General features: G+C 44.7%; 1 protein-coding gene across 3 annotated transcripts in view; it reads left to right on the top strand.

Annotated features, from left to right (window-relative positions):
* Positions 1-528: 528 nt before the first annotated feature.
* The window catches only part of LOC125286607 (amyloid beta precursor protein binding family B member 2-like), a 37440-nt gene continuing 21239 nt past the window's right edge, over positions 529-16729 (top strand). For all 3 annotated transcript variants that reach the window (XM_048231808.1, XM_048231809.1, XM_048231807.1), the window contains exons 1-8: positions 529-648; positions 2946-4019; positions 4507-4706; positions 5307-5438; positions 5851-5927; positions 6556-6616; positions 9337-9480; positions 14873-15000. In XM_048231808.1, coding sequence (XP_048087765.1) covers positions 2960-4019; positions 4507-4706; positions 5307-5438; positions 5851-5927; positions 6556-6616; positions 9337-9480; positions 14873-15000 — 1802 coding nt within the window. In that variant the 5' untranslated portion in view covers positions 529-648; positions 2946-2959. The remainder of the gene's footprint in view (positions 649-2945; positions 4020-4506; positions 4707-5306; positions 5439-5850; positions 5928-6555; positions 6617-9336; positions 9481-14872; positions 15001-16729) is intronic.

Genomic DNA, 16729 nt, shown 5'->3' with positions numbered 1-16729 from the left:
TTTTTGAGAGCTTTGATTTGTGAACCCACTCTGAAAAGATGTCTGCTTCCTAAGTTGCATTCAGAGAGAAATCAATCCCTAAGTCTACAGTAACTAAATCTATGACGGCCAGTGCAGTGCAACTCAATATGACTTGCTTGGATCGATATGTTTCTCATTTTTCAGGTCCAGAGGCAAGATCTTCATTTGAACAACCCTTAACCACTTCCCCAGATCATGTTGTATCCTAACCATACAAAAACAAATGTTTCTTAGGCAGGGATGTTTAACATTAGTAAGATGGTGTCTCCACCCATATGATATAGACAATTGGAAATATAGCAATATCTCGGCGTTTTAGCTTACCTATTTTAGGGGAGTCAACATAGAGGTTGGTTGGTAGTGCAGTGTTACCTAATACGCTGAGAGGTGAATGCGGAAGCTATGATTGGTCGATTTCGTCCCGTTCCGTCAGCGCGCGCACATGGGTGACGCGTCGCGTAGGGGACGCAACGGCGTGAACAGCGCTCGATCACCAGGGAGGAGAGTGATGTGATCATATATTGGAGGAAACGCAGCGAGAAGAGGGTGTCACTTTGCGGCTGCAGCAGTTTCGCTTGTTTGGTCAGCTGAGCAGTGAACTTGCACAAAATACGGAGTGCGCGAACGGTGAGTTTGCGGGGTTTCAAAGCAAATGATCTGAAATGCTGAAAGTGATGCGCAGTTTGCTCCAACAGGGAGGGACTAGCGTTTGGTTGTCGGGGACAAATTTATCGCGTCCCCATCGATAATGCTGTAACTTGTTTCTAGAATTGATGACAAGTGCTTGAATTCGCTGCAATACAACACTACCAGGTAGGAGATGCACAGATACAGGCACAGAGATTGATGTTTCGAAAGGATGGAGAAGAGAAGTACAGTACAGCATGGCTAGTATGACATCTACCTCTCAAGCTTATGATGTAATGTTTTGGGATACCACCGCTTGTGCTATTACCCTTGTCGCCTCAGGGCACCAGAGATGTTTTAAGTAGCCTAATCATTGTCTGACAAGCGATAACCAAACCATTCTCTAAATTTAGCCCAAAGAGAAATTCAACAGTCTCCTTCGTATCACCTCATATTTTAAGGTTTGGGTCATTCTTAAGGTGGATTCGTTTTTTTTTTTTTCAAAGTTGATGACTTTATAATAATGTGCACAATTTCTATGCAATTTAGTTTTGTCTCATCAAGATAAAAAAAATCTTACTCTTTATCAGCCGAGTACCTTCACTAAGGGTGCCTATCCATCATAAGAGGCATTACATAATTTATTAATTAACCATATAGATACACATACTCAAGGCAAATCATTTTAAGTATATATTTGTTTACGTTTATCCAATAAATGCCATTTTAAACAAGTTTAAATTATAACTGCTCTATTCGAGAAATAAATGAAATCACCCGAAAGATTAATTTAAAAGCTAACTCTTCATGATAGGGGTCGAGTACTTCTTTTTGAAAACATCTGTTCCTTTCAAAATATAAAGAGATATTAGGTTTTGAAGTTTTGAAGTCCTAACAGTGAAGTCTGATGATGCATGCAGTTTCTAATATCCTGGAAAGCAGTGGCAGGTCAGCCCAACAGGTGTGTGACCTCTCCCAGTCAAAACAGTCCTCCTGTCTGACAGGGACCCTCATGCCGTGGTTTGCAGAATTGTCCCAGTCAGGCCATGGGGTGTTTATTTTTTAACAGAATGTCCTCTCACCCTTTTTTCCAAATGACTTATCTTCACAATAATCTGCTGGTCGCACGTTTTCCAGTGTACCATGGAAGCTGAATCTGTGTGTGGCAGTGAAATGTGATTCTCTGTGGGTGCTGTTGTTGCTGTGGGTGTGTGTGTGTGTGTTTGTGTGCTATAGGAGATTGTTGATTTTAGCCGTACCTTAGGGGTGTTTGCTGACTCGGCAAAAATAAGCCTGGAGCCGGAGGGCCGCACACTCTGGGTCCAGTCGGACTCAAGCTCCACGTCAGGTTTGGCAGCCAGACAGGCCTCAGTATTTGGGTGTGAGTGCCTTTTTAGGTATTTGGGTGTGAGAGCTTTTGCATTAGCTGGCTTTTTTGATGCATCAAGTGTATTGAGTGATCAGACAGAAAGACAGCCCCACACACACACACACACACACACACACACACACACACACACACACACACACACACACACACACACAGCCTTGGTTCAGATTGATGTTCTGACAATGTAGCATCTCTGCAGGCTTATTTATCCGATATCTCAGAAGGATTCTGTATGTGGGTTTGGGTTTCCCCAGGCATCTGTGGCCTGTCCCTCCACACCTTATGACTGATTATGGAGGCCTCAGGTTGTGCTTTGCTGGCTGTATGAGGCCACATAAATCATACGTCTGCCTTTGGCGCGGCTCAGAGCCTTGTCTAGGGGTGCAGCATCTCCATTTCTCTCTGCTGGGGATGCACATGTGAGATGCACACACACACACACACACACACACACACACACAACCCTCAGCACTGTTAAAGCACCAGGGTATGGGGACCTGTTTGCATTTCTATAACACCTCCATTCTGTCTGTTGGAGTGGAAGATAAAGAGGCAGTTGCTCTGTGTGTGTGTGTGTGTGTGTGTGTGTGTGAGGGAGAGAAAGAGAGAGAGAGAGCACCTGTTTAGCTTAGTCTTGTCGCATTTGTATGTAGGTCACCATAATTACATTAGTTGGCACATGATTGTGAGTATGTCTGTCACCAGGACAACCCCTGCAGAACTGCCATGAATTGGCACAAGCTATGCATTGGCACAAGCTAAGAATTGAAGCAAATCAGCAACCTCTCATTTCAAATCAAGATAGCGGGGGCTATGTGTTTCCATGTTACTATAAATACAGAGTGTGATACTTTCAACACAGTCATTGTCCTTCTCTCTAACCTACTTCACTCCTTCTCTATGACAGGCTCATAATTAGCCATGATGTCCATGCACAAGCCTCCGTTAACCAGAAGTGGCTCCTCGCCCTCGTCAGTTGACTCCACCAATCGCAGTGGCCCTTCCATAGCCCCGCCTACATCTTTAAACCTCCGCACCTCCCACAACCAGTCACTGGCTCATGAGGTCATAAAGGAGGGCGTGGCGACCACGGATACCAACGGTCCCTCTGCGGCTCCCCCGAAGAGCCGACACAGGAACTCCACGAGTAGCCTGCACAGTGCCGTGGGAGCGAGCGACCACCTTCCGAACTTCGGCCTGGGCAGAGGAGGGCGGGCGGCCCCAACCAAGTCCGCCTCATCCACCTCCCTGACCTCCATGTCGTCACTCTCACTTTCCACCTCCAACCCCAAGCTGGCCAAGAACGGCACCAACCTCCAGCTGAAGGCGGAGGAGCAGCACGACTTCAACAAGAACCAAAGGCCCAGCAACGTCATGGTGAGAAGGAGCAGCTCCGATTGGCTGGAGGGAAAAGACAATCAAAACTGCGCGCCAATGAGGAGGCGCACCAAGAGCTTCCTGGACTACCGCCGGGAGGAGCCTCCTGTGTGCTTCAACGAGAAACAGGAGAAGGAAGAAGAAGAGGCGGAGGAGGAGGACGAGGTGGAGGAGAAGGAGGAGGAGACCGAGAAGCCTCTGCTGCCTAAACTGGACCAGCAGGACTGGGTGAAGGAGAACAGGGTGGAGGTGCACCTCACCCTGCCCCAGAACCACCTCCTGCTGGCCAAGGAGGAGGAGGAGGAGAGCCCCACCCAGGCCCAGCTGAAGGGGTTGAAGGGGAGCTTCAGCTACGACCACAAGCCAAAGAAGGAGCCACTCGCAAGGGGCAATGAGATCCGGGTGGAGCTGCACGCCAACAACCAGGCGCCCCTCCGGACCAGCCTGTCCCCCCGACACCACCCGTACTCCTCTAGGGTGGGGGCCCTCTCAGCCAGGCAGGAGGAGGAGGAGGTGGAGGAGGAGGAGGACGGTGAGGAGGACTCGAGCTGGACCACGCTCTCACAGGAGAGTCCATCTGTAGAAACGCCACAGGAGACTGGAGGTAATTAAGCTGTTCAAACTTTGATAACAAATTATGCATGGCCCATCCAGTTTGATCACTTCAAAGCTCACATAGACAGACAGACAGACAGACAGACAGACACACACACACACACACACACACACACACACACACACATGACAACAAGCTTTCCTGTCTCTCACTTGTCTGAGTCCAGGCCTGCTCTCATCATTCTCCAGGTGATGATACAGGTTCCTGCAGTTGCTATGACAACAGATGGTTCTGAGCGGGAAATGACCCATTGTATGCCATGTGTTCTTAAGGTGTTAAGTGCTACAAGTGTTTACTCATCGGTGTGTGTGTGTGCAAAGTGTTACGTCAGCTCATCACAATAACAATGGACAAAATAAAGGGTCATCTTTCCTTTATCATGTATATGTATATGTATATGTATATGTATAGTGTGTGTATATGTATAGTATGTATATGTGTTACTATGACTCCATGTGTTTGTGTTTTATCTCAGTATGGAATGATGGTGAGCTACCTCCAGGGTGGCGTGAGGTGGAGGATTTGGCAGAGGTCTATTTCTGGCACGTCCCCTCGGGTACCACTCAACGCGAGCGCCCTGTGTCTAATGGCAGTGCCAAGCCCGAGCCAGACCCCGCGCAGGAGGGCACCGACGCCGCCTGCCTCCCCATCCCTCCGAACAACTCACAGAGCGAGGTACAGTACATCATCCTCATAATGAGAGCCAGTGACCTTAAGTCACACTGACACGAACACTGACACTAACCAAATGGAATCATGCTGAGAGGGTGTCAGGATGTATTTTTTTTCCCTCCTGTTCCTCCATACCGCGGGAACGGGTGCTTTGAGATTACCCAACACCCTCATCATACATTAACTCCTGCACCTTATACACATCAAGTGTACTCATGGTGTGTATAAGGTGCAGGAGTTAATGTATGCCGTTTGTGACTCTTACAAAGAAACCCTTTCTACTGGTACATGTGCAAATTAAAGTTTGTATTGCATGCATTATGGTTTGCACAGTAGCATTCAATATTAGATTCATACACGGATACTGCAGTCAGAGAGGGTTGAAGTGGAGTAATCAAGGATCTTTGCTGTAGTGGCAAATTGACACACATTTATAACATACTGATCACACTCTGAAATGATACTACTTCCTTTAGTATATCAATATGTCTTGTCATTTCTATGGTGGTTAAAGAATTAATTTCTATGGTGGTGAAGGCAATGGGCGGACTGTTTACCTCACTCTCTTTGCCATGCTCTGTCTCTCCGTCTGCTTGGCTGTAGCGTCCGAGCAGCATTGTGTCCGATAGCTCTGTGGAGCCAGTGCCTTCGTCCTCCGCCTCCTCGCCCTCCAACTCCTCCATCTCCTACGACATGGTGATGCCCGTCGGAGGCTTCCTCAACAACAACTACCTGGTAAGGTGCTGCTGATCCAGAAGCTTTTTCAAGGGGCTTTGTTTGTTGTCGCACTGCACACTGCTTTCAAAGGCCATGGAAACACACCTGTCAAAACATCACATCATCACGCCAGGTTTTCTTACTTTTAAAAGAGACAAAGCAAACTTGAAACAGATTATATTAACTCAAACACTTTTGCATGAATTTTGTATATTTTTAAACACAAGCATAGGATTTTGTTTAAACTCTTTTAGACAAATCGGTTTACTTTTCTCTGACAAATTGTTTACTGTTTTGTTCAGAAAAGGAGCCCTTAATGTTTCCTATCATCATCATTTAGCAAGGCAGTATGTGGCACTGAAGATATTTTCACTGGTATATCCATCCACTCAGCATCTCTCTCTCTCTCTCTCTCTATTTGTCTTTGTAGAGCATCAGGGAAGAGTGTGCCCATCAGGATGCTAATCTGCGGCAGCCTGAGAGAGGAAGTGCTCATGTGAAGCTGCGGTGGGTTCTCCTCTCTCCCCTTCTTACCATTACAGTGCATCACCGAGGCCATTAGCTTACTGCTAAATGCACTCCCAGCAGCCAGACTGCACTTTCCCCGAAATCAGCTCTCAGTGTGGAACCAGACACTGGGCACAGATGCATGGCTGTCTCCTGTGATGGACAGAAAGTGCTGTGGATCTAGGAACCGTCATTAATCCTCATTAGTCATCATTAGTTATGTTGGAGCAGCTTTCTTCTCATGACAACATTATATCCTGGAAGTTAGGGGAGATCTGTTTTTACTTTTCTTGGAGGCGCAAATATTTTTCATGTGAATTTGGAAAGTAACTTGATTTATTTGTAGCTTTAAAATCAGGAAATGTGTTTCATTTTAAATTGACTAATTGGAAAATGTGATTCAAAGAATCACCATCAGTTGTCATCACATAGATTAGAAATGAACACAAAGGGTGTGAACTTTTTCCAAATGAAATGTAACAAACTAATGATTAAATATTTATGTTTTAAAGATGTACAGTATATATATATGGCATACAATGTGTGATTGTATACTTGTGAAACAGTAAAACCACTCAATGAAACATGAGTATTGTTCTGACCACTGTGTGTGTTTTCTTGTGGGCAGAGCAAGGGTCCTCCCCGAGTCAGTCCCCTCCCCCAGGACCAGCATTGACCTGGACTCTCAGGTAACAACAACAACAACCTGAAACGGTGGCTTTACATGTACACCTGAGAAAAACCATGTTTACATCTGAACAACTGCTTTACACCAAACACAATCATGTTTACATCTGAAAGTATTGCTGAGTCAACCCTCAGACCTCAAGTCAGCTAGACTGCATAGCGCTTCAGTTTTTGTGAAAATACAATAGTAAGTTTCACATATATTGTATTGAATTAGCCATTGATTTAAGATGATACACATCAGCACATTAAATAATGAGACATAACCACATCACATAGCATAATATAGTATAGCAAGTAGTACTTTCTATGTTTAGATGAATCGAACAGACATGTATGTATAATACTAGCACAAATACATCCGGTCGGTTCTACACCTATACATAATTTAAATTTCTAATCTTATATTATGTTTATATCATTGAGCAAATATAGCATTGGACATATTCTAATTCAATACATCAACCTTTTCTTCTTTGCATTTGATCTCAATTCATTTTATGAGTTCATTTTAATAATTTTATGCTGCCCAGTTAAATGAACATTGATTATGCTGTCATGAATGTAAACAAATGATCAAAGGGTAACTTATTTTAAAGTATAAGCATGGCTATTACAGCCAGGCTACAGCATGTGAATGTCTGCAGATTGTACTAGTGGTACTTCACTGCCACCTTGGGGTTGTTTGGAGAAGTGCCAGGTGAAGGTGGTTGACTGCCATCTGTTGGTGCCAGAGAACACATTTTTCTTCTGCTGTGTGGACCCCACCTACTCTTGCATGTATCGTTGACAACCCCAGCATAGCTCAAAGCCTCCTGAGACTCAGATAGCAGTATGTTTGTGTGCATGTGCTTTTGTTTCGTGTGTGTGTGTGTGTGTGTGTGTGTGTGTGTGTGTTCTTGGGTTTGTGTCAGTATAGACAAATGAGACAGTGTCTTCATCTGTCTATGCACATCTGTGCCTGACAGAGAAAGAGAGAGAGAGAGAGAGAGAGAAAGAGAGAGAGAGAATGCTGTACATAGGAAATAGGAACACACTGAACCATAGCAGTCCACTGATCCAGGCGTTTCTTGGCACGTGTCTCAGAAAGAGGCTGAACCTCAAAGGACTGTGGGATACCACCACCAGTCAGAGGAGGAGGCACGTGTGGGGATGACATCATGGCTTGAAAGTTTAATGAGATGCGCAAGAAAGCTCTCCATCTGTCTTGGAGACCGAGAGCGAAAGGCGTGTGCAGGGGGGGGGGGGGGGGGAGGGAGGGAGGGAGGGAGGAAGGGAGAGAGAGAAGGGAGGGAGGGAGGGAGGGAGGGAGAGAAGGAGAGAGGGATGCAGAAAAAAACAGCCCAGTGCTACTGCTGAATTATAATGCAGAAACTCTAAATCTTAATTTAGACATCAGTGCTCAACTTGCGGAGCACGTGCCACTCTGCATAGCTCACTCACTCACTGCAGTGCTGGGCACTCTTGAGCAGATTGTTTTGTGGAGTGGTGGGGAGATAAGGCCCGCTCTAGGGTCAGTTTTCTCATTCTGCTTAGGGTGAACATATGAACAATGATGACTCAAGGTCAGTGGGTAGAAATAATGACATAGTGTAATTTCTTTACATTAGTAGCTAACTGTATAAATAATAATGAATCATATTTAACTTAAACAAACACTTTGATTTTAGTCTATATTTGTATTAATACATACCTGTTTACCATTGATATCTGTTGATATGACTGCAACTGAAAAGGAAATCACTTTCTAAAATGATTGGAACCTACAGTAAGTGATTAATCCCATTTTGCATTTTGAAGGAAACCTAATGCACCTAATGCACCATTCCTCTTGGAAGAACCAGTCTTGCAGTCCAGTGTCAGCGTGTGTGTTGAGGGAGACTGAGGGTTGCTGTCCATCAAGAAGAGAATCAAGAGCTAAACGAGGGCTGAAGGGTGCACAGTGTGTGCTTGTATCAGGCTAGGAGAGGCCAGGTCTCTGGGGACTGAGCTCTGTTTGGGGGAAGCTACAGTATGCGCAGAAAACTTGACTGAGGCAAAAGGCTGCAGGCAACTTAGGGTGGTTGCTCAGAGAGTGTGTTCTTTTTTTTTTTTAAAGCGAACACAACAATATGTCATATTTTATTTATATATTTTCACAAAAGGTTTCGCCTTTAGGTATGGGTATGCTGTAGGTGTTTTATTTGTGTGTGTGTGTGTATATAAGTATATATACTTTTTTGATCCCGTGAGGGAAATTTGGTCTCTGCATTTAACCCAATCGGTGAATTAGTGAAACACAAACAGCACACAGTGAACACACAGTGAGGTGATGCACACACTAATCCCGGCGCAGTGAGCTGCCTGCTACAACAGCGGCGCTCGGGGAGCAGTGAGGGGTTAGGTGCCTTGCTCAAGGGCACTTCAGCTGCGGCCCACTGGTCGGGGCTCGAACCAGCAACCCTCCGGTTACAAGTCCAGAGTTCTAACCAGTGGGCCACGGCTGACAGGTGTGTGTGTGTGTGTGTGCTGTAAGTGTTTTATTTGTGTGTGTGTGTGTGTGTGTGTGTGTGTGTGTGTGTGTGTGAGAATATGTGTAGGTATGTACTATGTATGTACTTGTGTGAGCCTATTACTGTCTCCTCGGGGGCTGAGTGTATGTGTGTATTCATCTCTCTCTGTCCCTCTGTGTGTGTGTGTGTGTGTGTGTGTGTGTGTGTGTGTGTGTGTGTGTGTGCTGTAGGTGTTCCCTGTGTGTTCTCTGGGCTGGCTGGAGGTCTCAGACACTGATATGGTGACCGGTAGGAGCAGTGTCGTGGTCAGTGACTGCATCAGACAATTGCAGCTCCGCTCCCGAGAGAGAGACACCATTGGAGAGAGAGAAGAGGTCAGACATGCACACACACACACACACATGCAAACGCACACACAGTCACATACACAGTCGCACACACACACACACACACACCCACACAAGCTAGCATACTGTATACTGTAGTTATAGCGACAGTGTCTCATACATTAAGAAGATAATCATAAAACCGAATCACCCTTCAGGGCATGAGAAACGGAAGGAGAAACTTCACGAGAATGAACAGCGGAAACAGCAGTCGGGTAAACTTCTGTTCGTTCCTTGGTTTGATGTCAACAAATAATCTGCGTAGCCTATAGTAACGTTAAACTGATCTGTTTATCTGCATCTCTACAGCATGTGCAGAATACCTAATAGGGCAGTGAATCCCCTCATCTGTCTGTGGCTCGCTTGCTAGCCTTTCCCAGTCAGAGTAGCCTACTTCTACTACTTCCGGCCCGCGATGTATGTCAAAACTAGATGTACCGCAGAGCGGTACAAAATATGACCGCCGCCCAGTCCAGCACATTTTTTCCACAAAAAGAAATCACGCTGAAAGGCCTATATGATTCTAACTGTCTCACTAAATTGCATTATCCACACTCAATTCTCACTGGTATCTGCTAGACAACAAGTACCAAAACATGATTAGTTCATAGGTTTCACGTGTAAAATTAATTTTATACAACCCCACCCCCATCTTGCCTGTTCATAATTCTGAGAAATTCTTGAATTGTGTGCATGTGTGCGTGTACACGTTTATGTTTATGTGTGTGGGTGTGTGTGTGTGTGTGTGTGTGTGCATGCATGCGTACATATGTCTACTGTGTGAGCATGTGTCATACGTATGATTATATGTGTGTGCGTGTGTATCTGTTTATGCACATGTGTGCACATGGAATGGGTTAACATGACCCCTGGAGGCAAACATACGGAAAAAATTGGTCATCCTAGGCCCTACGGTTCTTAAGATATTCACAGAAAACTGTGTCTGCCCTACCCTCCTTTCGGGGGGTCCAGTACAGCGGGGGGGCTACAGATCAAAACGAAAACCGATGGTTCCATGCTATCCATGTGGGGTTACATGCCCACCAAGTTTCGTGTACCCCGGTCTTTCAGTGTCCCGGGAATCCTTGTTGGTGTACGGTCACTAAATGTACACATAAATTATTTTATTGTAAGGCCCCCCATGAATGAAAGTTCACAAAACTTGGCATGCATTTGGAGGGTGTCATAATGATCCTACACTTTCAATTTCGTGCAGTTTTGACCATGTCAGCCAGAGATATTGTGGTGAAAACACCTAATTTTTTGCTTTTTAATTTTTAACTAGGTGGCGCTATAAATGAAATAAGTGGTAATGGGATGGGTTGACATGCCCCCTTAAGACCAACATACAAAAAAAAGGTGGACCTCCTAGGCCCTACGGTTCTCGAGATATTCACAGAAAACTGTCTCCGGCCACCTACAGGCTAGTTGGTGTATAGGAACATAAATTAATTTATTGTGTGGCCCCCCATAAACGGAATTCGTCGAAACTTGGCGTGCATTCAGAGGGTGTCATAATGATCGTACACTTCCAATTTCGTGCAGTTTTGACTATGTTAGGTCACAGATACCTGCGATTACAACACCTCATTTTTACTTTTTTGTGTTTAACTAGGTAGTGCTATACATGAAATGAGTGGTTATGGAATGGGTTGACATGGCCCCTTGAGATCAACTTACAAAAAAAAATGGTCCTCCTAAACCTTACGGTTCTCGAGATATTCACAGAAAACTGTGTCTGCCCTACCCTCCTTTCGGGGGTGCAGTCCAGCAGGGGCTACAGATCAAAACGAAAAAACGATGGTTCCATGCTATCCATGTGGGGTTACATGCCCACCAAGTTTCGTTTACCCCAGTCTTTCAGTGTCCTGGGAATCCTTGACGGAAATTTGGACATGTGAAAAAAAAAAAAAGAAATAAAAAAAAAAAAAAAGAAAATCTGACTAAACCTATATGACCGCCGCTTTGCTGCGCGGCGGTCATAATAATAATGTAATCCGGCCTTTGAGACTATTTTTAATTGCAACAAACAATGATACTGATTAAAATAGACGATAGTTCCAAGTACAGTGACAAATCTCATTTGTACTCTGCTCCACTATGTGCTAGACATCCAGAGCTTCATTCAAACCCAAAATCGGTGCGCAAAGTTTTCAGGAAATACTTGTATTACACGCGAGAAACACAAAGATGTGCATTTGTAATGATGCGGAAGCGATGCAGGCCATAGTGTTGCATAAATTGAAGCAGAAATTAAGCAGAAATAGGCCTACACCAAATGTTGAAAAACATTTACGTGTGATGAAGTCTTAGGTAGGCTATGTTATTCACCTATTCTAAATCTGAAGGAGAATATCCTTTTGGAGATTATGATGGATCGTCTATTGAATGGAGGTGCGTCTGCGTGTATACGACTGTGTCCACTAAGCATACCATGCTTATTTCGACCCTCTGCCCAACATAGCTTGGAGGTTGCAGTGGTAATCGTGATGATAGTGTCCGTAATGGACGTGGTACAGACAGCAGGGCTAGTAGAAATAGGGCTCTAAACTACAAAGTCACCCGCAATATGATGCGAACTTCTGGGTAGGCCTACTCAGATTACCCGCGATAGGAACTGATTTGACCAGAATACTTTATTGTAGGCCTTGTTGTTTAGAAACCATATACATCTTAGGTGTTGGTATACATCTTAGGTGTTTTCCTGTTAATTTGTTATGTGGGTAATATGAAAAAAGGAAAGTAAACCTGCTCAAATATGTTCATCCAGTATTTACTGAAAGGTGCATAATTTGAGGTGCTTGCCATCCAGTGGCAAATTAGATGGGTAAATTTACAAAGATTTTTACATTTACAGTAGGACTTTATCTCTGACCATTTTAAAGCCATGGCCTTTTGAAATTTTGATATAAAAATGCAATGGTGTTGCTTTCTTAACCCTGACGCCTATAGTTTGCCAGGTTAAGTTATGAGAGGAAAATATTTTTATTTGGTGTGAAACACACACATACCTGTTTTCATGCGTTTCATTTGTTTTATAATTTGTATTAATATTTATTTTATCATTATTCCATTTATAAGCTAAGGTTGCTAGTACAGGTGTCTAAAACTAGATAAAAAACACTTGCACTTTCTGTTTGCAGTTTTGTGTGGTATTTGAAAAAAAGAACATTGCATTTTCAGAAATAGCCGGCCCTCCAATCAGATGACGTTGGCAGAATTGGCCCCCAGCTCATTTGAGTTTGAGACCCCTGCCATAAAAACATGGCTACATTAGCCCGTCGCATAATCCAATTCTTCTGACAGAGACTAGTTAAGTAGTTGGCGCGCCTGTGTGCTCTGTGCACGGGGCACAATGACAATCAGTCAGGCTCACAGGAGACGCTACATTAGCGGCATCTCATCTCCGCTAACACAAAGCCCCCCTGTTGTGTAGAGAACCCGCCGGCAGACAAGCAAGGGCACGGATGTAAAAGCGACGAGCGCAGCCTCCCACTGCTCATCAGTTAACCTTGTCTTACACACACACACACACACACACACACACACACACACACACACACTGCAGTGTGTGTAGATGCTGCTTTAATGCTTTAAATGTGATACAAATCAAAGTTAAGGTGCCAATTACAGACCCCTTGGAAAACTTCACAGCTGATTAACTTTCCTCAAAGCATGGAAACTCTCATTCTTTTGGCTCTCATATATCTCTCAGCGCTCTTTCTCTCTGTCTCTCTCTCTCTCTCAGCACTCTTTCCATTCTCATATTAGTTTTTCCAATGCCACCGTTTACATAATGTGGAAGTACAACATCGGAGGATTTCAGATTGATGTGGCATTGCAAGACCTTTACAAAAACAGTCCATTATCTATCCAGTCCATCAGTCTTTTGACTTCTAATGGTTTTAATCCATCACACGGGTTTCATGCCCTCTCCCTTTCCCAATCTCCCCTCCATCGCTGTCTTCCTATGCACCACTGCTTATGGAAGCAATAAAAGCATTTTATGGCAAATTAGGATTTAATGTGTTCTCTATGTAAAGTCGGAGAAATGAAGACGTACTTGAGCTATAATTACCAATTAATTCTACTCACATTTTTACGGTGGAGGAATAGCTATGCTGCACTGGAGGCACACTGGACGGTGTTGGCTTCAGGTCAACAGTGAGGATAAGAACAGCGACAGTGGAGAGCAGAAATAAGGGAACACTGACCAGTGCTGTGAAAAGCCATTCGGCTTCCCTTGGTATTACATCCAATGGCATTTTTATACTGCCCTGATTAAATTACTTACTTTAGTATTACTATTGTGGCCGAGCCAATGTTCTGGGCGAAACACCTCATAACTGACCTTCCGCCCTGCCTCTATATCCATTAACTCCAACGTAATGGTAACTTGATGGCTGATGACTCATTCATACCAAAGGGAGTTCACGCTGGGGGAAATGACCCCGGTCAGTGTTTCACACGGGACGTGCACCAGGCTCGGTCACACTCATCACATACAGGAAGCTGGGCTCAGGTCAGATCTCTGCGCTGTCTGCTCATAAGGGGCTATCAGACTAGCTGTCATGTATTTATTAACTGAGTCGACACTGATGTGTGACAGAGCCTTGCAAAACGTCCTGGAGTCCTAGTCTAGTCAGGTCATGTGGCAAATTAGTTTTTTATGAATATTTATTTCCTGATTGGCCATACAGGAAGTGGAATGCATGAAGTATGTTGTTATGTTCTTCTCTTTAGCTCAGGCATTAAAATGTGATGCTAGGAATGCTGAACTCATGTGTGCTTGTGAAGTGTAACTGGAGATGTTTGGGAAAGGACATTTCATCAGTGTAGCTACACTGATGAAATGTCCTTTCCCAAACATCTCCAGTTAGGATTAAAAATGGTTGGACTAAATAATTTATCGTTTAGAGTCACGGATGGTTAGTTCAGCCTTGTAACATTTCTGTTAAGTTGTCCCATTAAGTGTTCTTTGTTAATGGTGATGCAGTATTGGAATAAGGACATCGCTGTGCTACCCTACCACACTGCTCAAATATCCCCAGTCTAATTTCCACAAACCCCATGCAGTATTAGAGAGTCTTAAGTCTGTACGCCTGTATGCTTAATAACACTGCAAGGAGGATATTCCACCACTGTCACTTTTAGGTTATAGAAATTAAATTACTCCATAAGTACAAACTCTCCCTGCAGACCACTCATTTATTTTTCAGAAAAGATTAACTTCTTCTGCCTGAACTTCCTGCTGCTGCTGCTGTTGCTGTTGCAGCGTCCCCAGTGTCCTGTATGCTAGCAGCACTGCAGATCTATCTAATGAGTGGAGCGATGGTGTCCATGTCTGAAGCTCTCCTGTTCTTCTCCTGTTTCCCCTCAGGGCAAGCCCATGCTCTTGGTCCTCCAGGATGTAACGCTGACCCTGGTTGACCCGACAGACCACACACTGCTGCACTCGCAGCCCATCAGCTGCATCCGGGTGTGGGGAGTGGGCCGAGACCACAGCAGGTAGGGCAGGAGTGCCACGCGCATGACCTTATAGTAGTGTATTACATGCCTTATTCTGTTTAATGGAGGTCATTAAACATGAGTCGTTTTGCAAAGGGCCGGGTTTATGAAGGGATGCGTCTGGGTGGACGGTTGTGGTGTGTGTGTGTGTGTGTGTGTGTGTGTGTGTGTGTGTGTGTGTAGAGTTGAGTGCAGTGCATGTGTGTGTGTGTGTGTGTGTGATAATGGCAGTAATGTGCTGTGACTGCTGCAAGAGGCATACTGAGCCCAGGGCCACAGCTTTCATCTCTTCAGAGACAATGTGGAAGAAGAGGTGCACATTCTTTTATTCCTCTCCATCATTCCCTCTGTTCCTCTGTTCTTTCTTTTTCATCTTTCTCTCCTAATTTTCCTCTATCACTTTGTTTCCCTCTCTGTCCCTCTGTCATTTCTCATTCTGCGACTCTTTGAGAAACATTGCGTGCCCTTCTCTCCTTTTCTGTCTATACAGTCTCTTATGTTCTCTCTCTCTCTCTCTTTCCTTTCCACACTCCTTCTCTCACTCCTTCTCTCTCTCATTCCCCGAGGGGTGATGAAAGTTTCAGTGCCCCCGTCTCTATGGTAATGGAAAAGACATGTCTTAGAGAGAGGAGGGGGAAGGGAGAGAGTGAAGGAAAGAATTATATAGAAAGCTCAGAGAGAATGAGAGAAAGAGAGAGAGAAAGAGAGAGAGAAAGAGAGAGAGAGAGAGAATCAGAGCGAGGTTTATCTCAGGAGAGCATTCACTTTATAACGACTTTACTTTCATTCACTGTCTTACGACTTCTCTCTCTCTCTTTCTCACTCCATCTCTCCATCCCTACCTCCACCCTAATTTATCTTGCATGTCTGCCTCAGATCGGCACAGTGGTAGCGAGCTGTACCTTGCATGTCTGCATCAGAAATGAAGGCGTGTGCCGGTGTGTGATTAAATGGGCAATGCCCTTTCAGAACCAATGAGCTTTATCTGGAGCGTCAGTCACTATGCCAGCCTTGGCTTCACTAATTACAACCCTCCGCTTGGTTCCTTTACCCCATCTGAACCACTCTGCGTGCATCCATCATTTGAGGGTTGATAGTATGAGTGGAACAGGTGCGGTCTCATCAGTGAGCCTGTAGTGCCTCTGATCGCCAGCAGAGGGAGCTGCAGGCAGACATGTGGTTGATGGATATGAGGAGTCAAGGATGAGTGTTTGTGTTGGAGCATATGGGGATGTTTTAATATGCAGAGCTACATGTTGTGTGTATAGATCATGATGGATGCTTGTATAGATGTGGACTGACCATATGGGAAGGGTGTGTGTGTGTGTGTGTGTGTGTGTGTGTGTGTGTGTGTACTGTATGTTCTGAGACTTGAGTAGTGTGCAGAATCAACTGTGGGTGATTTTGTTTTGAAGGATCTTTTGCACCAGCAGAATGCATGTAACACACATTATTTACCTCGGTAGAGTATATAAAATATAAATATATCTAGCAGCTCTTCTCTGTCTGCCCACTGAAGCAAGATGCTGTGATTTGGTTTAGTCACTTGGCTCAGTGGATGTCGGAGAGTTCCGGAATGTGCTTTTGTCTCCTGGGTAAAAGTGTTCTGCCCCCGCTGACCTGTCCACTGGACCTGTCAATGTGCACCTCTGCCAACACACCATCTCTCTCTCTCTCTCTTTCTCTCTCTCAATTTATTTCCCCATGACCCCTCTCTCGCTCTCTGTCG

The sequence above is a fragment of the Alosa alosa genome, chromosome 21 (assembly GCF_017589495.1).
Source record: "Alosa alosa isolate M-15738 ecotype Scorff River chromosome 21, AALO_Geno_1.1, whole genome shotgun sequence".
Taxonomy (NCBI): domain Eukaryota; kingdom Metazoa; phylum Chordata; class Actinopteri; order Clupeiformes; family Clupeidae; genus Alosa; species Alosa alosa.
The sequence above is the reverse complement of the archived record's forward strand: the minus strand, read 5'-3'. Positions and strand labels throughout refer to the sequence as shown.